Source organism: Abramis brama, assembly GCF_963993115.1.
Source record: "Abramis brama genome assembly, chromosome: 2".
Lineage (NCBI taxonomy): Eukaryota > Metazoa > Chordata > Actinopteri > Cypriniformes > Leuciscidae > Abramis > Abramis brama.
Window position 1 is genome coordinate 26,412,111 of NC_139964.1, and position 23,612 is coordinate 26,435,722.

Genomic DNA, 23,612 nt, shown 5'->3' on the forward strand with positions numbered 1-23,612 from the left:
ATCAACCTACCCAAGGGAGTCGAGCTTTCCACGGTTTCACTGGTATCCGTGTGAACTTCTCCATTCACCTGCGGCTTCCAGGACTTCTGAACCGCCGCAGTCTCATTCCTGGACTCTGACGAGGATATGTAGTGTTTGCCGTTTGAGAGGTTCACCCCTTGCAGTTTGGGACTGGACATCCCGCTCGAGTCGGACCCGCTGTCCCATCCGTTCTCGAATAACGGTCTGTGTGTCTGCTCCATCACTCTTCGCGTCAGTCTGTACTTCACAGAGTCCTCGTAACTTTTCGAGAATGTCTCCCACTTGGGATCTCTGAACTTTTTCATGTACTCGGTCCGGATCTTCATGGACACGATGTTGTTATTGGTAGACATTTCGCCCTGTTGATATAGTCAGTCAGTCACCTATGGAATGAACATTATAATGTAAATGGGAAGTGGTACAGTCTTGCCAATGCATGTTCGCATACTTCACGTCACCATCTGTTTTTCGTAGTATACAGTGCAAACTGCAATGTATTTTAGTTGGTTTTAGTGTCCTAGTTACATGTACTTACCATGGTAATAGCAGTAAAGTATACATTATTACATTACTATACCTGAACCAAATCCAATTCCTACACTAACCCTATAGTAAGTGCGTGTTGTTAATTAATAAGTCCTTAATATATAATTACGCTGTAACAATGACACCTTAAAATCAAATGTAACCGTGTATTTTGTTATTCTAGCTCTTTGGCAGAGTAGGTTACAGCCCAGTGCCCACATTATTTATTTATATTCTTTACATAATACATAAGCCGATGTCACATCCGATCTTTCTAAAAGGGACATTTCTTACGTTCTTGTGACGTTTATAATACACGTTCATCGTACGATTTTAATAAATCATGTTCAAGCATGCATAATCATAATCTATAAAAAAATACAATGCATTAAAGAATAATGCTTTTTTTTAATTATTATTAAGAAATTTGTCAAACTATTGAAAATATCAATCGCTAATTAATGACTTAAATAAACCCGTCTGGTTTGGCTGGCAGCTCGCGCGATGTTTACAGGTCTGTCTTCACCTGCGCCGGAGTATGTATGTAAACATTGACTCGGATCAATGTAAGCGCTTTAAACTCACCCTCTCCTTTCTTTTCCGTTCCTTAGGCTTTAAAGTTGGATAAAGACGTCCATTTTTGTTCTAACATCCTTGCGAATTGCAAATACGTCTGTCCATCATTGTTGAGCGCTTGCTGCGTACTAGAAAAACAACCCTCACTGATATTACAGCTTTGGAAATCTACAGTGCGCATGCGCACACCATCACACTCGGACTGCTCGAGGACCTGATGCATAAGTACGCACGCACAATCTAATCCAACCTTTAATTGATCCTAATTTGATTATAATCACCTACTTTGTTCCAGTGGGTGGAGGAAGTTTATTATTAAATGTAGACTTAGTTTGCCCTTCGACATTTGCGCGATATTTTTGTTGTATATTGGAGAATATCAATTGTAAGGTACAGAATACTACATTCCTCTTATTAATAGCGACGACAGTTTCTCAGCGCATGCGCAGCTCTGTCTGTCAGAGGAAAATATTTCACCTCATTACACAATAAAAAAAAGATTTCGAGGTTTAAAAAAATCAGTTGTACAATATTCTCATACTGATTTGATCTCTATGCTGTTGGTTAAAATTTTACATGAATGACAAACGGATGGTATCAGGGTAGTACTTTGTCTTCAAAACATTTTTCTTTACAGCTAGTAGTACCAAATAAAGGACATTTTCTGTAACATAATCAGTATTAAATCAGTACTATTCATTTTATGTTTATAAGTAATCAACCTAATCAGGTATTATGATGTACACTAAAAGCTAATAAAGATTACGATTCCTTTACAGAGTATAAACTAAAAGACTGTCAGTGCTACTGTAATGCTTAACTGTCCCATAAACATTCATCCTCCATTAGAGCCCATTTAAACAGCCCGGATGGTTTATAGTTGTCAGATTACAGACATAACAAGACTTCTCTCAGTGTTATTCATCTGTAAAGTAAACCATCTGAGAGTTTGGGTAAATGTTGTTTAGTCTGTCTCAGTGTGGCTGAAACCCAGTATCTTAAAAGTACTAAAATGACATATTAATTGACGAGTACCATGTTTAAAAACAAATTTTCAGTTTTATTTGTCTGCTGAAGTGTGATTTGTGTTGGTCGTCAACTGGACCAGGCGTACAGTGGAACGTATGGCACTGGGATCTAAGGGAGAGGCGTCCTTCCATTTCAAGCAGCGTTTGCCAAAATACCAAGCCATGATAGTCAGTAATAAATACATTTGTGTGCAAGGGTGCTTGGTATTTTTCTCTCCCTTGATGTTAGTGTCCTTTTCTCAGTTTATGCTTCAACTGCTCGCTCCTATGGCGTTGCATAAATAACGGCTATAGAAAAATTGTCCACAGGAGCAATGCACCGTCGCTCGGTTCCTGAGCAGGAAGCAATGATACGGGCGCTTTGAGCCGGGCGCTTAGAAGCACTTGCGGTGGACGATGCTGGGACCGGCCTCATCGTATTCCTGCTTGGTGATCCACATCTGCTGGAAGGTGGACAGGGAGGCCAGGATGGATCCGCCGATCCAGACGGAGTACTTGCGCTCAGGGGGAGCGATGATCTACAGAGGAGGAGGAGATCAAATATTACTCAGAAAACCAATCTATACTGTCAAGATTGTCAACACATATCCAGTTAACATGGAAAAAACGACACTTTATACTTAATGAATAAACTTTCCTAGCCTATATTGTACACTTATCAACACATGTTAATCCAAAGAAAAAGTTGAGTATTATTGCTGTAGACATTAACTTTTTTGCTAACCAGCCACTGTGGCTAGTGGTTTTCCAAAGTTACTAGCCACTCAGCATTTTCACTGGCCACAATTTTGACATCGACACCATGGGGAAAAACGGCCATATAAAAAATATGTTTAATATTATCCAATAATTTGGCAGCAGGTTTATTAGGCTGCTGTCACTTTAAGACCTGATGCACTGATCCATTACATTGTTACACATGCATTTTCTTATTCAACTGTTTACGTTCACTTAAAACAGAAGTGACTGTGTTTACGTGAATACTCGCCAAGACCGGCATTATGACATTATTTTGTGTGTATTTGACTGTTTAAGTGCAATACGCAGGGAAAAATAACTCAATTTAGTCCCAGACAGAAACATAGTGTCGGCCCAGATCCGGCCCACATCTGGGCCGTGTGGAATCAACATGTACCAGATGTGGGCCGGATCTGGGCCGACTATGTTGCTGTCTGGGGTACTGAGAGACGGCTTTATGTGCCGCACTTTGGGTGTGAGCACAAAATCTGCGGGAATGAGTAAAATTATGTACGCAATCACACGCCGAAATTCAAGCCCTTCAACAGCAACAATATTGATCTGGAGCAAATGAAAGGAGTGAGTGAGGAGAGGCGGGTTTGTGTGTCACTCTCTGTCGGAGAGATGAGAGAGAGAGAAAGCGCAGCTGGTATCATGTGTCTATTCTGTGGGAAATGAGTATTGGAAGCGCTTCAGATATTTCAGTATCAATATTGAAAAATGTATATTTTTGACACTACATTGCACTTAGTTTATTATTTGAGATCTCTTTTTAAAAATCTACAATTGAAAAATGTATTTATTATATATACAATTCAACCCGCCAAAGTGGTTAGTAGGAGTGACTGTGTTACACGCCACTGCTGAAATCCAGCCGCATTCGGCGGGCGTTAAAGTCAAGCCCTGGCTGTGGGCGCTCTTACCTTGATCTTCATTGTGCTGGGAGCCAGGGCTGTGATCTCCTTCTGCATACGGTCAGCAATACCAGGGTACATTGTGGTACCACCAGACAGAACGTTGTTGGCGTACAGGTCCTTCCTGATGTCAATGTCGCACTTCATGATGCTGTTGTAAGCGGTCTCGTGAATGCCAGCAGACTCCATTCCTGTGCAAGTGTTTTAAAGAGAGCATATAAATGGCTGGAGCACTACAAGATAAGACAACAGCTGATCATTTCAGATGTTTCCAGACGTACCAATGAATGAGGGCTGGAACAGGGTCTCGGGGCAACGGAAACGCTCGTTACCGATGGTGATGACCTGACCGTCGGGAAGCTCGTAGCTCTTCTCGAGGGAGGAAGAGGAGGCGGCGGTGGCCATCTCATTCTCAAAGTCCAGGGCAACATAGCACAGCTTCTCCTTGATGTCACGCACGATCTCACGCTCAGCTGGTGAACGACAAATTAAAAGGTCAAAATTGGTTGGTTTCTTTCACACATGCTAGAAGGTTGACTACATACACTGCCGTTCAAAAGTTTTAGTCAAATCAAATCATCATATTAGAGTGATTTCTGAAGGATCATGTGACACTGAAGACTGGAGTAATGATGCTGAAAATTCAGCTTTGATCACAGAAATAAATTACATTTTAAAATATATTACAGTTATTTAAAATTTTCATAATATTTAATTAAAACAATTCATAAAATAATAATAAACGTATATCTGTTTGTATTTGTAATCCAATAAATGCAGCCTTGGTGAGCGGAAGAGACTTCTTTTAAAAACATTAAAAATCATACAGATCCAAAACTTTTGAACGGCAGTGTATGCCAGTAATAAGTGACGAGGTACACACCGGTTGTGACGAAAGAGTATCCGCGCTCAGTCAGGATCTTCATCAAGTAGTCTGTCAGATCGCGACCAGCCAAGTCCAAACGCATGATGGCGTGGGGAAGAGCGTAACCCTCATAGATGGGCACATTGTGGGTCACACCATCACCGGAGTCCAGCACAATGCCTAATGACAGAGGGGGAAAGAGAGAGCTTGTTTTAAATTCATTATTAGTGGCTAATAGGGGTGTAACGATACCCTCATGTCACGATTCGATACATATCACGATACTGAACTCACGATATGATATTATTGCGATTCTCCAAGACATGTGGTAAAAGGTTAACAAAAAAAACTAAATTTGATATTACATTGTGGGTGTAAATGAATATCTTGGACTTGGTGCTGGAAACCCAATGCACAGGACAATAGAGACACCAGAGTAACAATATTCATGATTCTGAAGCTGATCATAAAGAATTTTTTAGACGAATATTGCACTCTGTCGCTGACTAGATAAATTTAAAATAATGTTGGCCACTTTTTACTGGTAACATCAGAGATTTGGCATTATCAAGACCCACAAATATTCCCCCATTGCATTATTATACGTTATATTCAACATTATATATAGTAGTTTAATGTAGTACTGGCACTAAAACTCTGAAAACTTTTTTCTCACACAGTAATTTTCATTTTGGGTGAACTATCCACAATACAGATTGATGCATTTTTGTATTGCTGTATATTGTGACATATAGTGGCTAATATATAATTAAAACTGACTGAGTAACTGTTGCCCTTTCGTTATCTTACCGGTGGTACGGCCAGAAGCGTACAGGGACAGGACGGCCTGGATGGCCACGTACATGGCAGGGACGTTGAAGGTCTCAAACATGATCTGGGTCATCTTCTCACGGTTAGCCTTGGGGTTCAGAGGGGCCTCAGTGAGCAGGGTTGGGTGCTCCTCGGGGGCCACGCGGAGCTCGTTGTAGAAGGTGTGGTGCCAGATCTTCTCCATGTCGTCCCAGTTGGTGATGATGCCGTGCTCGATTGGGTACTTAAGGGTCAGGATACCTCTCTTGCTCTGAGCTTCGTCTCCAACGTAGGAGTCTTTCTGACCCATGCCGACCATCACACCCTGGAGGGGAACAAGAGTGACACGATCAGAATAGCTCAAAGATAACCGGTACAATTTCACCTTGTGAAGACTAGCCCAAATCCAGTAAGGATCTCTGTTTGTACCTGGTGACGTGGGCGGCCGACGATGGAAGGGAAGACAGCCCTGGGGGCGTCATCACCGGCAAAACCAGCCTTGACCAGGCCAGAGCCATTGTCGCACACCAAAGCTGTGGTCTCCTCGTCGTCGCACATTCTGATGGGTTCTAAGAATAGACCAAGTCAGTGAGAAAACAAAGTTGAAGAGGACACTACTAACTCAAAATGAAATTTGGTGAGAGCTGAATGCATTATCCAAACCAAACCGCAGACAAATGTTCAGGTCACACTGAGAAAAGCATTAATAAATAAATAAATAAATTATATGTATTCAGTTGCCTTACACTTAAATATCTGAGTGGAATTTGAAATAAAAGATGTGAAAGACATGTCAATTTAATTGTATTTCATTTGCACCAATGTAATCAAATAACATCAACATCAATGAATTCAGCATTACTGTAAAAAGTTGCTGCGTTAAATTTTAAAAGTAGCCAACAATCAACTTCGATGTTTAAGTCATTTCAACTTAAATTACATTAAACTGACTTAAAAATGTGTTGAATCGTGTATAACTAAACTTAGTATAACAAAAGTTGAAAATTGTTGACGTATTTTGATTAGACTACTGTAAAAAAAAAAAGTTGATGCGTTAAATTTTAAAAGTAGCCTACAATCAACTTAGATGTTTAAGTCATTTCAACATCAAATTAAACTGACTTAAAAATGAGTTGAATCGTGTGAAAGTATAACAAAAGTTGAAAACTGGTTGACGTATTTTGATTAGTTAATGCAATGTAAAAACATGTCATAACTTTTTGATAATATAATTTTCACAGTGAATTGCGCGTTACGGATTCGTTACAAAATAATACACTCGGAAAAAATAAGTTTACACTTAAGATACGCAGTCAGAGCAAAGTTTCCATGATATCAGTGCAGTAAAAAAGTTTTGACTCCTCTTCAACGAAAGCAAAACCGTTGTAAAAACAAGATAAGCGTCTAATCCTTCCATTCACATCTTAAATGTTCCAGGTCTGAATCGTGAAATAGTAAATGCGCTGCTCAATCGTATGAGTGTGTGTGTGTGCGTTCTGGTGTCAGCGCACGCTTACCTGTGTCTGCTCGTGCTCAGAGTCCTCAAGTCAAACTGAACTGCCAATGGCTCCTGGTAAGTTACACAGTGAGACGCGCGAACTTATATACCCGTCCCTGGTTTTACAGCTCTTCGGACAACCATTAAGGAATGTCAATGCATTCGAATGGAATTCTTCCCGATCCTCGTCCATATTTGGGTGTCGTTGGGTCGAGCGGTGGGTCTAATCGCCTCGCCGGTGAGCCGCACAGCGACGCGCTCCGGGCGCGCGGGACGGTCCATATATGGCGCTCTAGACCCTAAACCACAGCGCGCGGGGGCAGGCCCGTGTAAGGCCAGTCCGAGGCCAGCGCCACCAATTAAACCAGTGGACACTGAGACCAGCAGCACTGTGTGTTTGTGGTGGGCTATATACCAATATAAGGTCATAGCAGTGGGTTATGATTGTTTACCATTTTCTTTCGTGGGGCATTAATTCTCATATAATTATTTTAATTTCAGATATTATAGTTAAGTTAAAAACAAAAACAGCAAAGCCAGGAATAATTAAGTCTTAGGTGCAATATATTTAATAGGGTGAAATCAAGTAAGTTTGGCCAGTTTTCAAGTCATCTTAATGTCAAAATGTATCTCAGTTTGCATGAATTGACCAATATATAAATGTGTGTGTAATTAGTATAGTAGCATCTATTTCAATTTCCATCATACATTCCTAAAATGTATGAAGGGGTAGGAGAAAACATCGGTAACACTTTACAATAAGGTTCATTAGTTAACATTAGTTAAATACATTAGTTAGCATGAACTAATAATGAACTGTACTTGTACAACATTTATTAATCTTTGTTAATTTGAACATATACTAACACTTTATTAAAATCTTGTTAACATTAGTTAATGCACTAACATGAACAAACAATGAACAGTTGTATTTTTATTAACTAACATGAACAAAGATTAACAAATACAGCAACAAATGTAGGCTATTGCTCATGGTTAGTTCATGTTAGTAAATACATTAACTATTGTTAAGTAATGAACCTTATTGTAAAGTGTTACAAAAACATCTTGGAGAATCTCCTACTTGCTTAAATAAACAATGTAGTCACCATAATGGTCATCAGCTGGAATTATAATAGTAAAGCTGTGAAGTCATGGCAAATGTATCACCAATGGCCAATAATATCAAAATATCCACTTAGCAAAGCCTTTCAGAGAACAGGATACTAATGATGTTTCCGTTTTTTTACTTGGAGACAATTATTAAATTATTAGACAATCAATTGACGGCCAGACAATCACTGTGATATTTAGTGCATCTCCATGATATTTAGTGCCATAGCTAAATGCCACATCACAAACAATGAGGATCATATTTCCTAGACAGTTTATCTAGTGTGGTTAGAGCTCCCGGAGGCTCCCAGTCCCACCCCATATAGGGTGTCAGAGAACCCCCATAAAGTCCATCATATTTACTGTGGACGGCGCTAACTTTACCCTCCCTTCACTATTTTTAGGAGCTCAGGGGGACATTTGCTTCTCCATCAGTTCAGCTGCTCTCTTCACACCAGCTGCGGGAGGAAGAAGAGGAGGAAGACTGAGTGGGAGCGACAGATGAGAAACAAGGAGTTAAAGAAAAACAAAATGATGTCAAAAAGGTCACATAAAGCCTTGCACATACAAAGTGTTTGGACACTTTGAATATCTGTATTTCACTGCATTAGATACCCAACCAAGCGGTCTCTGCATACAAATCCTGCTAAAATACATTTTTACATTCGATAAACGGATGTTTTGGTGATTTATAGTGGACGCATGTTAGCTGAACATGATCCACTAATGAGAAACACAATGCTTTATTTTGAACACTAAGGCCTGGTTTCACAGACAGGGCTTAGATTAAACCAGGATTAGGCCTTAGTTCAATTGGTGCATTTAAGTAGCTTTTATAAACTTGCCTTAGAAAAAACTTTACTGGTGTGCATCTTGAGACAAAACAATGACACTGATATATTTTTGGCAAGCTGCTTTCAGTTAAACCAGCTCAAACATGCATTTTAGTCTGGGACTAGCTTTAGTCCCATCTGTGAAACCGGGGGTATGTCTATAATGTTAAGGCCTAGTTTCACAAACAGGGTTTAGATTAAGCTAAGGCCTTAGTTCAAATTAGGACATTTAAGTCGTTTTTATAAATGTGCCTTAAAAAAAAAAACATCACTGGTGTGTATCTTGAGACAAAACATTTTTAAGAAAAATCAGTGCAACGAAAACAGCTCAAACATGCATTTTAGTCTGGGACTAGGCTTAAACCTTGTCTGTGAAACCACAAACCAGGGGTAAATGTTTTGCTCTAAAAGCGTGCATGTGCTTCTTTAAAAGTCACTTACACAGCTGAGTTAAGGCTGCTCTATGCCTGCTGAAAATTCAGTGTAAAGACGTACTGCTGTGTAAAAGCCAGACTAAACTATGCCAGCTCTGACCCGCCTCAGCCCCTAAAACAAAAGCATACTATTAAAATTGCTGTGTAAAAGCCGCTTTAAACAGTCTGTGTTAAGACACCTAAGTGCCACTTCAGAAGCGCTTCTGTGCCACCTTTACAGTTTACATTTGCCATATCTTTTGCCAAATTTACATTGCAAAGTGATGCCTTTTGTCTTGCAGCAGAAGAACACCATTGAAAATGATCTGCCTGTAAATTACAGAAATACAGTTTATTCAGAAAAAGTAAGTGTCGGATCATGTCATTTTTTTTATTTTATGAAACAATACAAAACAAAGTTGTAATATTAACAAGGAAACACAGTAGAAACGTGAAGTCATATCTGAGCTTTCAGGTAGTGCTCATAATTGGCCCGCAGGAGGAACTCAAAGTACGGCTTTGATTTCAGACTCTCCAGCTCGTCTTCCTGCAGGAGATCCTTCACGTCAGGCAGGTACGACTGCAGAGAAACACCTGCGTGCACAAACACGACACACACTCGCACTGTAAATTCTGCACCGCACGTACTAAAGCAGGGCTCTTCATGCTTTGGATGTCAGATACTTCATATCTGCTAAAATCAAACCTTAAATAAGCCCTAAACCATCTGTAGCCACGTTTCCGTTACAGATTTGCGCAAAACTCTTGCGAGATTTTCTAAATGTCGATAGAAAACTATTGTGAAATGACGGCGTTTCCATTAACCGATGTTATGCGACTAAAGTGTAATGTTTTCCTCTCGCGATAAGTCATTCCAAACATCATGGCAATGGATGCTGGTAGGTTTACGTATATATCCCAGCCACCGCACTAGCCATTATTTTTAAAGGATATTTTTAAATTATCCAAGCTTTAATGGCAAGGAAAACCCCTTATACTTGGGAGCGGCACATATGAGGTGTTTCTGGGTGTTTCTCCCTCATATCTACTTCAAGGTCTTGATAAACTGTGGCATTTCTTTGTTGTTTAGGATCCAGTATTCCTGTGATTCTTCAGTCTTTTATGAGTTTAATAAAGAACTCTTCTGTCCAAACATACCACGTCATCTTTAAAGAATGATCGACTGTTACGTATCAGGTGACTTGTAAATAAAAAATTTAAAAAAGTTTCCATTGCAGTTTTGCGAAATACTCCTTTTTCGAATTGCCTGAAAAACCACCTCAGAAAAATATGCATAAAAAAATGTTTTTTGTGAAATTGACGTGTTTCCATTGGGCGCATTTTCAATTTTCAATTTCAATTTGCGCAATTTGAAGGGTAATAGAAACGTGGCTACTGCTGATATAACAAGAGTACCTTCTTGAATGAGTTTCTGTAGGATCTTGATGAAAGTGCTGTCTCTGGCTGCTTCTAGAGGATCGTCATTATCATCAGAAGATGACCAACTGCAATCAAGAAATTAATCAGTGAGTCAATGCAAGACCATTAGGCGGTGTTCACACTGCAAGCCTTAGTGCTCAGTTCTGATTTATTGCTCAGATCTGATTTTTTTGTCAGGCTGTGTTCACATACTCTTGAAAATGTGGCAAATATCAGATTCGAGTGTGAACAGATCTCGATCCTGAACTGACCAACATGGCAAGAAATAAACACAGAAGTTACTGGAGTCAGCATTTATGTGTTGACTTATAAGGGAATGTGACACGGAAGGTGTCAAGGTTTCTTCGTAATACTGAGTGTAACAGCTCTCCGTCCCTCCACTGACTGACTTCGCTGACATCTTCTATACTCACCAAGTGACCAAAGAACTACCGGTATGTAAAATCTTTGGAGGAGTGTAAAACATCTGACCTGTCTCGGATTTAGTACCACATATGGAAGTGGCCCTAATCAAGAGTGGTTTGTGCAGTTTAAACGGTCATAAAAAGGTCTCATATGAGCAAAAAAAGCAAACAAAGTGGGATTTAGGCAACTTTAGGGCGAGTCAAGTAAAATCAAACATTCACCCACACATATCTCATTTCAGTGAGTTTTCTGATGCTCACCTCTCCTTCCAGTCTTTCTTTAAGGCTTTACTGAAGATCTCTCGTTTCAGGGCATCAATATCAACCAGGTCCTTCTACAGAAGATGAAAGCATATAAGAAACACACGCTTCTGAAAGGAACTTCTGTTTAAATGCTGTCTGTTATGCATTTACAGATACCTCCTCCAAGTACTCCAGCAGATCCAGAGCTTTCTTAAAGTCGTACTCGTTGGCGCCGCGGTTCTCGTCGCAGATGTACAGCTGGAGGAAGAGAGAAACGAGGTTGAGGAAGCCTGAAGGAATTACAGCGTGGTACAGCGTGTGTTTTACTCACAGTAATGAGGTTATGAGGGCTCAGCAGAGGCATGCTGTCTGGGTTCAGCTGCTTCTCGTCCAGCAGCTGTTTAGGAAGAGTCTCCTGATGAAGCAGAAACCGCTCCTGCTCCACTATATCTACACCAACACAACACAGTCATTTCAGAAAAGGTTTTTGCCGATGACATAACGGGGGGCTCAGGAGATTATTTGGAGAGGGAAATGCAGGTCAGATTGGTACCCAGTCAAATATTATAATAACCATTAGGCCAGATGTACTAAGCAAAAACTACATATCTGTCCTAATACAAAGAGCCGTGCATCGTTTGCTCCTCGTTTTGTTGATGTACTAACACTAAAAATGCATATCAAGAAGAGACAATATATATGCAATCCATTTTATATGGACCAAAGCAGGTTTAAAAGTCACCATGAAATCAAAATTATTTTATTTTATTAATGGAATATTGCAGTATTTATTATAAATTAATTATTTGTGCACATTATTTTTTTAAATTCATGTGCCTTATAATCTTTCATCAAAATAACTTCCCCTTCCTCTCACAGCATCTTCTCTCCTCTGATGATGCGTTTAGTGGCGTGAGGGCGGGGCAACCTGTCACTCACATGAGATCAGCCAATAGCAAACCACAACCAGCCAATCAATTCCCCATGAACAAAATCAAGCCCCGACCTACATTTGTTCTTGTTTGAGAAGCCGTTTCACTCGGATATACGTCACAATAGTAAAGAACAGACTCTCAACTTGTGTTTCATGCAGTTTTCCGAACGCATATGAAGGCACATGACTGACCGTTGAGCTGTCGGCGGTGAACGGCTTCAGGCATGTCTGACGCGAGAGCCGTGAGTTTGCTGAGGGCCAGCAGGGTCTTCTTCTTGCTGAAGTATCGTGTCTCTGTGTTGGCCTGACTGTACAGGGTACGATGGGCCTGTCGTGAAGAAAAAGCATTTTTAACACTTCAAGTGTCAGTAAGCCCATGGAGGCACACGCTAAAGTGAACCCACTGAAGAAAATCTAATATATATACAGTCAAACCAAAAGTTATTCAGACACATTCAACATTTCTCACATGATCAGTTTATTCGCTATAGTTTAGAAAATGGTAATAAATTATGGCAAGTTATTAAATCAGTTGATATTTCACTGGTTTTGGTCGTTCTTCTGTTAAACTGTCTCATAAATGAATTATGTTGAATATCTGTCAGCTGTTAAATTTAACTACACAATTAGATAATACCAGTTTAGCTCAACCAGTTACCAAGCAATGCTTCATTTTGTTGAGTCTGTGTGTGAAAAGGTCGCATTAGCAATCAAAGAAAAAAACTCTTCAGCAAAACATGGTCAAATTTTACTGGTAGTCACTGTATGAAGAATATTTGGGTATAATATGTATAATATTAACTTTATTTTGCTCTCCTCGCTTACATAAATTAATTATAGTGTCCTGCACCCAATAGTAAAAAAATATTAAAAATTATATCTGGGGTCTGAATAATTTTTGGTTTGACTGTATGTGTGTGTGTGTGTGTGTATTATATATACAGTATATATATACACACACACACACATACATACATACATACATACATATATGTATATGTGTATATGTATATGTATATATATATAGAGGTGCTCTTACTCTCTGATAGTCTTGCACATGTATGTCATGCAGCCAGCTGAGGTGATCGTGAGCCTGCAGGAAACTGGCCAGCTGATGGTGTGTTGCGATTGGCTGAGACAGCAGCTTCCCTCTCTTGCCTTTCTCCATGTACCAGCGGAACAGGAAGTCAGCGAAGTTCTACAGGGAACAGAGAGGACTGTGGGTAAATGCATTTGGCACAGGCTCTTTAATCTAACACAAGGACAGTTCTACAAATATTTTAATATTGTGCACTAGTCAAAAGCTACTTCAACTACACTATATAAACACATCTTCTGATAATACACTAAAAAAAATATTACTACAATTTATAAAGTTTGTTGAATATATTGCTTAATCAAAGCTGAATTTTCAGCATCATTACTCCAGTCTTCGGTGTCACATGATCCTTCAGAAATCACTCTAATATGATGATTTGATGCTCAAGAAACATTTATTATTATTATCAGTGTTGAAAACGGTTTCATATTTCTGTGGAAACCATGATACATTTTTTTCCAGGATTTTTTGATGAATAGAAAGTTCAAAAGAACAGCATTTATTTGGAATAGAAATCTTTTGTAACATCATAAATGTCTTTACTGTCACTTTTGATTAATGTAATGCCTCCTTCCTTGCTGAATAAAAGTATTAATTGTACTGATGATCCCAAACTTCTGAGCAGTGATGCATGTGTTTGGGTTTGTTACCTGATCAGCGAATTTGACCATGTACTGCTGCAGTCGACTCTGGTTGTCCGTCCGCTCGCACAACTGCACCAATATGTCAAAGTCACAGTATTTCTCCGCCAGCGCTGCGACCCACTGATGCTGACCCAACTCCACTGAGAGAATCACACAACACACACATGCATTAATCATACAATCTGGCCATTTAAACAGGAAAAGACCATCTGACCGATCCCAGAATCACTCACAGAGAGGTGCGAGCAGCTCGGAGCGCTTCTGCGTGTACTCGTTCTCCAGCGCGTCGTAGCGCTCCTGTTGTCCGGCGCGGCGGAGAGACGTCAGCTGAGCCACGTACCCGCTCAACAGAGAGTCCAGCAGCGCCACCAGCTGCTCGCTCAGGACGGCGCGCAGCTCTGCGTCAGCGTGAGGATACGCCGCGTGCAGGATCAGCTCGTGCTGCCGAGTGATGACGCCCCGAACCCCACCAACTCCTCCCGAGGCTGAGGGGATAATTAGAATAATTTGTTACATTTATATAGCGCTTTTCCAGGTATTCTTGAATGCTTTGAATGATGGGACGGCAGCCATATTGCGCCAGAACGCCCACCACACACCAGCTTACTGGTGGAGGGGAGACAGTGATGAAGCCAATCAGTATATGGGGATGATTAGGAGGCCATGATGGACAGAGGCCAAGGGGCAAATTTGGCCAGGATGCCGGAGATACACCCCTACTCTTTTTCCGAAGGACATCCTGGGATTTTTAATGACCACAGAGAGGAAGATGGACAAGCTATCTCCATGTTGATGGAGAGCTGCTTTAGTATTTGTAACATAAAAAGCACAGGAAGTGCTTTCAGTGGTGTGTGTGTGTGTGTGTGTGTGTGTGTGTACCTGTCCATGGGATGTACTCTGGCTCAGGGCTGCAGTTCTCTGGTCCTCTGTACAGAGATGCTTTGGATTCTCGGTACTGTGCTGCTGCTTGAAGCATTTCCTACCACACAAAACACGATGATTACTCATTTTAACAAACTCAGGAACCGGGAAGATGATGTGCAAAATATTCTCTTGGACCTCAAGAGTTTTTGTAGCTTTAAGTTCATGTATATAATGTTTTCAATTTCAACATTTTTGCAGCATCATAATGTTTGAAAACACCTGTGGCTTCTGTACCTGTAAACCCTTATAAACGCTCACTGAGATGATACAGACAGAACAAGATATAATCAAGTTCTCACGCAATTCTTCTGACAGGATCATTTTATTTAGCTGATATCTCATTCACTGATGTGTCATTATATGCTTGGTCTAAATCGCGACTGCTCATGTTTTGCCGCAGGAAAGCAAATGCGAGTCAATTTTCTGTCATCTTTGCAGGACTGTGATATGAAGAGTGTGCAAAGTAACTTATTTTAACAACCGTGTGAAAGTGAACAGCACTTAACAGGCACAATACCGGTATAAACATGAATATCAGTGGGCTCAATATGCGTCACATGACTAAACATTGGTCATCGTTTTCAAATACCTCCGTTTTCAGTCCACAGTACAGTGCGAAAACTGCGTTTTCAAAAAGCTTTGTTTTCGTGGCTAAAAACGCCGTCTCAGTGTGGACAGAAGGCCAAAATGGAGAGAAAAAGATGCGTTTTCAAATGAAAAGGTATTAATGTGGACAAGGCCTCAGATTTTCTCTCTTTAGGGAAAAAAACACAAGTACTTAGATATGTTGGACCTGGCACACTGATTTGACTGCATGATTTAATGAAGAGGTGAAAAAAAATCTGGGCACCTTGACAATGTCATTGACGTTGAGAACGACCTCGGCCCACCTGGCGGCATCCGGATGCTCTTTTAAAGCTTTTTCCTCCTCATCCAACAGACACTCAAAGATGGAGGAGATCTGAGACACCTGGAGGGACACATATGAGATAAATACGTGTTCTTCACTGGAGTTTCGATGAACGCGGGGCTGAAGTCTCGCACCTCTCTGAAGAACACGTCTGCGGGCGTGAGGTTGGCTGATATCTCGGTGTTGTTCTTCTTCAGGGCTGATAGGATGGCTGTGTTCAACAGCTCGGGATGCTTGGCATGATGGTTCTTCAGCACGATGGCGGCCGAGAGTTTCTCTGCATGTTCGCATAGCAAGAGTCGCGTGGCCATCGGGGACGAGCGCACTGTTGTGGAAGTGAGGCGGTCTAGAAGACCTGTCTGTAGAGCAGACGGAGAGAAAAAACACGGCTGAAAGCTGTGTGAGGGATGGAAGGTGTCTCACAGATTGTGTGTGTGTGTGTGTGTGTTGAGGAACCTGAAGCAGGAAGTCCATGAGGCAGCGGTGAGCTTTCATCTTATCCTCCAACTGATGCAGCAGGATCAGTGACGTCAGTGTAAATCCAGCGCCCTCTACAGGACAAAACACACAATCGTTTACACACTGACCAGGGTCCAAAATTAACAAATGTAACCCTTGGATTTACCTTCTTAAATTTAACTTAGAAGTTTGTCTTTTAAAATCCATGTGACAACACATGTGAGCAATACCCTCCACAAAAAGACAAAAGAAAAATACAAGTTTTCCTGATTTTGTGACGGGTGTATTTTGACCAGAAATTATCTCATGAATTTATAGACAAAAAAAATTAAAATTAATTAAACTCAAAAAATAAAATAAATAATATATATATATACACACACACACAAACACGCAGCATATGTAATTTACTTTTTGTATTATTATTTAACTCATAATAAATAATATAATTTTGGAAATTATTTGTACTTTCATTTTATTTATATATATATACACACACACACACATATATACAATGTGTATATATATATATATATATATATAGATATATATATGAAATGATAATATAGAATTCATTAAACAGTAATAATAATCTTAATTATTATGCATGCATATGTTGTTTAATTCATGCAATTAATGATGCATTAAAATATTTAATGATAAAAAAATAATGAAAAATATACTTTCATGGTTGGCAAGAATTATTTATGGCCAGAAATTTGTATTAATTCACTCGCATTAATTTTCAGACGGTTGCGGTGAACTAATTTATCGGGCCAAACTGAAGGGCTGTGTCCCCATCTCTCACCGTCAGGAACAGACTCAGCCCAGCGGGGGTCACACGCAGGGTAGTCGTCCACCAGATCCAGGTCAATCTGGGTCACAATGGCATCCAGCTCGGCAGCTCCCTCTCCATCGCTGGGGAAGAGCTCGTCCACCATGCTCTGAGCACCAACCAGATCGTGCCTGCAGATCAAACCACAGCGAATGACCTGTGAGCTGCAGTCACTGGACAGAAGCGGCTGTGACATGAAGGAAACTCACCGGCAGAACTGCAGGAAAGCCTGCTTCAGCAGTTTAGTTTTGTCCTCCTGTGCCACCATGTCTATTTTGGGTGGCGTCTCTAACGGAGTGCCCTGAAAAGATGAAAAATATACATATATTTAATTTAATGTATAATACATTTTGAATACACACACACACACTAGAGCTGCACGATTCTGGTTAAATTGAGAATCATGATTTTTTTGTTTCAAATGAAGATCACGATTCTCCCACTATTCTGAACAGAACAGACATCTAAACACAATAGCATGTAATATCCTAGAGGTTCTGACAAAATGTTAATTGCTGCGGTCTATTTAAAATGTTTAATTAATCTGAATTAATTGTAAAAAATGGGTTGAATGAATGATTCAACGACTCACTCATAAATACTTCACTTGTTTCATTTCTGAACGAATCTGCGTTTTTGAACAAATCTCTTGAATGAATGATTGAATGACAAATACACTTTCTAACAGTCACTTATCTGGTGTAATGATGTAATTAATACAATTATTATTTGAAGCATAAAGTTACTTTCAAAAGGTGATTTACTCTATTTTGATCGCTACCGTAGACATCAGTGTTTATATCTGAACTATAAACTTATATCCCAGTAATTCTGTGATACTTCGAGTCATTTAGGAATAAGATTGTGTGAGCGTTTGAATTGAGGTTGTGATCTTTTAACGACTAATCGTGCAGCTCTAACACACACACACAATATCATGCCCGCTTTAAGTAAATTGACTCCAGACCTCAGGTCCAGGTCCAGCCACCGAGGTGCAGAGCGAATCCTCCATGGTCTCGGGCAGGATGGAAGCGCTTTCTCTGGCTAAAACGGCAACCAGTCCACTGTTCTGAGAGAAAAACACCGGCAGACCGGCACACACCCCGCCGCCACGGATCCGGTCACCTGGAGAACAGAGCGAGATCAACTACAGGAGGAAGACTAGCTTCTTCGTTTGGTCTGGCAGTCCGACGGATGTACCTGGAGAGTTGAAGGAGATCTTCTCCTCCGCAAGACCTCCGCGTCCCGCTCCAGTGCTGCAGGCGAACACCAGCTCCTCGTTATAGAGGTACGCAGCGGGACTCGACGGCTCGGGCAACACCAAACGTGTCTTCTGCAGCTCGTCCTCGCTCTGACGGACAAAACCGGTACAGAATTCATTCAGTTGTATTCCGTTCTCATGACTTTAAAGGATTTGTTCACTTCAGAATTCAACATTCCAGGATTTCTCCATATAGTGACTTCAATGGGGACCAATGGTTTGAAGGTCCAAATTACAGTTTCAGTGCAGCTTCAAAGTCTCTACACGATCCTAGCCGAGGAATAAGAGTCTAATCAAGCGAAACCATCGGCCATTTTATATATATATAAAAAAAAAATGCTCATCTTGCACTAGCTGTGATGCGCCACACATTATGTAATCATGTTGAAACGTCACGTAGGTGGAAGTGCTTACAAAGCGAATGTGCAAAGACTAGGTCAAATGCCATTTACAAAATAAATAAAAGGTAAAACAACAATGTCGGACCATTTTGGAGTTGGAGGAGAAAATGAGATGGAGTTGTTCGCCCTTTCCTACATTTTTTAACCGGAACACGCGTGACCTTTCAAGGTGATTACGTAATATGTGGCGCATCACAGCAAGTGCAAGACGAGCATTTGTGGTTAAAAAGTATATAAATGTTTTGTTTTTTTAAGAAAACGGCCGATGGTTTGGCTAGATTAGACACTTATTCCTCGGCTGGGATCGTGTAGTGGAGTACTTTGAAACTGCAATTTGGACCCTCAACCCGTTGGACCCCATTGAAGTCCACTATATGGAGAAAAATCCTGGAATGTTTTCCGCAAAAACCTTAATTTCTTTTCGACTGCAGAAAGAAAGACACGAACATCTTGGATGACGTGGGGGTGAGGAAATTATCAAGGAATTTTAATTCTGAAGTGAACTACTCCTTTAATTCAAGACGCGCTCAGTCTACACATTCAGAAGATTTAACTATGGTTGAACGGTGTACCTGGAAGGGCGGGTTGTATCTGGTGACCTCCACAGTGAGCAGGTCTGGGGAGGGCGCTGCGTTTTCTGCAAGAGTGACCAGACAGAAATACGCCACGCAAGGAGTGTCGCCCGGATGCCATGCTGCCGCCAACACCACCGGCCCCGCGCTGAGAAACACAGAGCATCAGCTGTTGACGCGCATGTGTATGTGCGCATTAGTTTCACTTGAACATTATATTCAGCACTCACTTGCTGTACTGCATGTCCAGATAAGAGACATTCACTCCTTTCTTGATCTCGGAGTAGTTGCTTTCCGAGTCCTAGAAGACAAGTAAGTAATATTATTACACCTATATATGTCCTTTCATAGGAAGACTAAATGCTTTATTCAGCAATGATGCACTAAATTTGTATCAGTTTCAACAAAAATATGAAGCTAAATGTGATGACTATTTTCAACATTGATAATAAAATGTTTCTTGAGCATCAAATCATCATATTAGAGTGATTTCTGAAGGATCATGTGACTTAAGACTGGAGTAATGATGCTGAAAATTCAGCTTTGATCACTATATTCACATAGAAAACAGTCATTTGAAGCTGTAATAATATTTCACAAAACACAATATCATCAGTCATCACATACAGCACATTTCTATAGAATTCTAAAAGCTTCCGATAAACGTCTCTGACCCAGATGGCGTCGGTGATGCTGTCTGTGATGATCTGATTGGTGCTCCAGCTCAACACCTGCGTCTCACTGTTCTCATCCACCTCCCATTTACTGAGGCCACACGAGCTGAGGGAGTACAGACCGCCGGTCTCCTTCGCCCACAGCACACTGAACACCTGAGCAGAGAAACATCCCGTCACCGCTTGAGCAAATCAAAAGCAGGATCTGGATCTAACGGTACTGACGGTGAGGTCGGCTGGCTGGCCGCGGATGCCGAACAGGCTGGAGACTCTGCGCCCGATCCCCGACAGCATCCCCTGGCCCTGCTGAACCGGCCTCTGGTGCAGTTTACCGGAGGAGTCCGGGGCGAGCCGGAGCAGGTGCCCGCGGTACGATGACACGATGAAACTACCGCCCTGAAGAGCAAGAGGAACAGATCATGGAAGAAGAGAAAATAAAATAAAAGTCCTATAATACAAGTAAAGGATATTATACAAGCACGATCCCCACAAACAAGTGCATATATATATATATATAAACTAGGGGTGTAACAATATATCGTGTCACAATATATCACAATACAATGTATAATAATGCAATGGGGGAATATTTGTGTGTCCTGATAATGCCAGATGCCAAAAAGTGGCCTACATTATTGTAAATATATCTAGTCAGTGACAGAGTCTAAAATAATTCTGTATTTTCAGCTTCAGAATCATGAATATTTTTACTCTGGTGTCTCTATTGTCCTGTGCATTGGGTTTCCAGCACCAAGTCCAAGATATTCATTTACACCCACAATGTAATATCAAATTTAGTTTTTTATTCAACAGGACATTTTTTGTTAACCTTTCATCATATGTCTTGGAGTATCGCAATAATATCGTATCGTGAGTTCAGTATCGTGATATGTATCGAATCGTGACATGAGGGTATCGTTACACCCCTAATATATATATATGTGTGTGTGTGCGCGCACTTTGAGATCACGCACAATATTTTGATTGTATTTATGAACAAAATGGACCTCTTATAGGACTCTTACACTGCCTGATTGCCCACCTTAACAGCTGCGGTGTAGTTGCACAAGTGTCCACCCAGGTCCAGAGAGATCTCAGTGTAAGTCCCCTCGTGAGCCAGACTGGGCCAGAACCGGGCCGAGCCGTCCGGAGACACGGCCAAAGCGCTGATGGACTGTGAAAAACACATGTGCATACAGTTGCATCATAGGGTTTAAAACACACTTTATATTCAGTAATATTATGGATTTGACTGCACTATCAATTAAGAACAAACCTTGAAGTCATTATGAAATCAAGATGGACAATTCTTGCCATTTTAGGGAATATTGCAGTATTATGTGCAATCAAAATAATTCCCCTCCCTCTTGCAGCATCTCTCCTCTGATGATGCGTTTACTGGCGTGAGGGCGGGGCAACCTGTCACTCACATGAGATCAGCCAATAGCAAACCACAACCACCCAATCAATTCCCCATGAACAAAATCAAGCCCCGCCCTACATTTGTTCTTGTTCGAGAAGACTATCACAACCCTGTCACAGTTATTGAACTAAACTAACACTGAACTGACATGATCTAAATAAAGGCCCTATTTTGTTCTTTAGAGCCGCTTTACAGCTGAAATTGAATTGATCTCATATTTAATGAAGTTTGCATGATTGATTCTGTTATTGTCCTGTATTGTATAAAGCGCTATCTAAATAACGGTGACTTGACTCTAAATCTCCTCTGGTAACGTTCAGAGACGCGAGATCTCACCTGTATCGTTGCATGATCGAGCGGACCGGAGGAATTGATGGAGATGAGATCAGCGCTGTACGCAAACTCACTGGACGGCAGCTGGAGGTCTTTACACACTGACAGCTGCAATCACAGCAAACGCATAAAGTTCATGCAAACTGTCATGGCAGCAAATTCAGCACCAAATGATAGTGTCTCTTTCTGACCTTTGCCACAGACGTCTGAGACACTTTCCAGACGACCAGATGCTCTCCACTAACCATCCACGCCCAACCGGACCCCTCCACCTTCACAGAGATCTGATCGTCCACTGCAACAGACACAATATCATACATCAAGAAGCCTCTGAACCAATGTTAACAATGAATCTGCTTTCTAAACCTAGTGATCTGCCTTGGTCCAGTGCCTAAAATGCCACCCAAGTAGACGGATTGCCAGGTTTTGAGACACAGGTCAAGGTAAAGTTAAAGACACCAAACTTTACCATCAGCCATGGTCAACGCCTCCATGACTTTGACAGGTAGAGATGATCCGAAAGTCTGAACGTCAAAATTACACGAATCAACAACGGCATGACTCTGAACTCGCGTGGGAGTAGATCTGGAGAAAGAAGAGAGATGCTCTCACATATCAGCTCAAAAACAAATGCAAACTTTTTTTTGTACATTATGGAAACTGCTGGTCATATTCAGTATTAATTGAAGAAAGAAACTATCGCAACTGGATATTGAATATGTTTGTATGTATTCTCAAATGTTTCGCAATCATAAAAGTGCAGAGAAACCAGACTAATTTGCTAGTTGCTGGTCGCTGTGTAGTTTCTAAAAAACAGACTGAAACTTGAATATGAATAATAATTAAATATATATATATATATATATATATATATATATATATATATGAATAATACTAAGCAAATAATTACTAATAATTGAAAGAATTTAAAGATTTTAATGCATTACAAAACTCTTATAACAAAAAAAGTGCAGTGATGGTATCACATGATGATACCATGGTAACTCGATATATATATATCTCTCTCTCTATATATATATATACACACACACACACACACACACATACATACATACATACTATGATACTTAATGATTACCATACAGTGTTTACATGATAATCCAACATGGTATCCAACATGTCACACGAGAATATATAGATACCTTTTTGTGGGAGAATATTTTCAGATACATTTTTGAATGGTTTCTCAAGGTTCAATTTACACGTACACAACGCAATCACTCAGTGTGTTTACTGTGTTTTACCTGGCCGTGACAGCGGAGCGGCGTGGAGAGAACAGATGCCCGGGCTGGACGGCGCTCACACTCCTCCGACCCCCGGTGCGAGGCGCCTGTCTGCGGCCTGAGCTCGGTGTGCCGCGGGGAGTGAACATACTGGACCCACGATCTGTTTACCAGGGACAGAAACTCATTCAAAGGCAACGAAACGCGATAAACTTTGGAAAAACCTTTTACCGCGCGCTCACTACAGTCAAGCGCGCACACAATATGCGTCACTCAAACGCGCATGCGCTCCTGCTGCTGCTACTGAGTGTGTGTGTGTGTGTGTGTGTGTGTGTGAGACATTAAACTGATCCTGGGTCAGCGTTTCGGGACAAGCGCTTGAAAATCTCACATTATATGTGAGGTTGTGTAGCTTCACTTCACTCTAAAACAGTTTTAGCTTTTTATTGAAATTCAAATATGCAAAATATTAAACTGG

At 40.7% G+C, this 23,612-nt stretch overlaps 3 protein-coding genes across 4 annotated transcripts in view; all 3 read right to left on the minus strand.

Annotated features, from left to right (window-relative positions):
• ccsapa (centriole, cilia and spindle-associated protein a) overlaps window positions 1–1,569 on the minus strand; it is a 4,798-nt gene extending 3,229 nt beyond the window's left edge. Inside the window, exons 1-2 of one of the 2 annotated variants that reach the window (XM_084105861.1) lie at window positions 1,132–1,569; window positions 11–404 (exon numbers count right to left, since the gene is read on the minus strand). In XM_084105861.1, the coding sequence (XP_083961987.1) occupies window positions 11–374 (364 nt within the window). In that variant the 5' untranslated portion in view covers window positions 375–404; window positions 1,132–1,569. The remainder of the gene's footprint in view (window positions 1–10; window positions 405–1,131) is intronic. The other variant, XM_084105862.1, reaches the window with a different exon arrangement.
• Window positions 1,570–2,161: 592 nt separating this feature from the next.
• On the minus strand, window positions 2,162–7,360 carry acta1a (actin alpha 1, skeletal muscle a). Its single transcript, XM_084104126.1, has 7 exons — window positions 6,995–7,360; window positions 5,907–6,046; window positions 5,478–5,802; window positions 4,686–4,847; window positions 4,084–4,275; window positions 3,812–3,993; window positions 2,162–2,668 (listed from the first exon to the last, which is right to left on the minus strand). The coding sequence occupies exons 2-7, from the start codon at window positions 6,033–6,035 to the stop codon at window positions 2,525–2,527; spliced, it is 1,134 nt and encodes a 377-aa protein (XP_083960252.1). The 5' UTR covers window positions 6,036–6,046; window positions 6,995–7,360; the 3' UTR covers window positions 2,162–2,524.
• A 2,353-nt stretch (window positions 7,361–9,713) lies between these two features.
• nup133 (nucleoporin 133) lies at window positions 9,714–23,409 on the minus strand. The gene is made up of 26 exons (XM_084104115.1): window positions 23,156–23,409; window positions 22,360–22,475; window positions 22,082–22,185; window positions 21,894–21,998; window positions 21,177–21,308; window positions 20,360–20,530; window positions 20,135–20,290; window positions 19,691–19,761; window positions 19,461–19,608; window positions 18,427–18,577; window positions 18,194–18,351; window positions 17,436–17,527; window positions 17,200–17,357; window positions 16,389–16,483; window positions 16,067–16,291; window positions 15,873–15,992; window positions 14,978–15,077; window positions 14,332–14,583; window positions 14,105–14,238; window positions 13,395–13,553; window positions 12,548–12,683; window positions 11,753–11,871; window positions 11,599–11,679; window positions 11,440–11,513; window positions 10,751–10,839; window positions 9,714–9,928 (listed from the first exon to the last, which is right to left on the minus strand). Exons 1-26 carry the CDS (start codon window positions 23,281–23,283, stop codon window positions 9,792–9,794), a joined length of 3,411 nt encoding a protein of 1,136 aa, XP_083960241.1. The 5' UTR covers window positions 23,284–23,409; the 3' UTR covers window positions 9,714–9,791.
• Window positions 23,410–23,612: the final 203 nt, after the last annotated feature.

Bases quoted from the DNA above. Each gene is read 5' to 3' on its own strand.
- acta1a (XM_084104126.1), bottom strand. From the start codon at position 6,035: ATGTGCGACGACGAGGAGACCACAGCTTTGGTGTGCGACAATGGCTCT. The intron at 4,276-4,685 runs GTGTGTACCTCG...GTCGTTCACCAG, and splicing joins ATACTCTTTCGTCACAACCG to CTGAGCGTGAGATCGTGCGT. The intron at 3,994-4,083 runs GTACGTCTGGAA...ACACTTGCACAG, and splicing joins GTTCCAGCCCTCATTCATTG to GAATGGAGTCTGCTGGCATT.
- nup133 (XM_084104115.1), bottom strand. From the start codon at position 23,283: ATGTTCACTCCCCGCGGCACACCGAGCTCAGGCCGCAGACAGGCGCCT. The intron at 14,239-14,331 runs GTGAGTGATTCT...TGATTCTCTCAG, and splicing joins CGAGCTGCTCGCACCTCTCT to TGGAGTTGGGTCAGCATCAG. The intron at 13,554-14,104 runs GTAACAAACCCA...TGTTCCCTGTAG, and splicing joins TGGTCAAATTCGCTGATCAG to AACTTCGCTGACTTCCTGTT.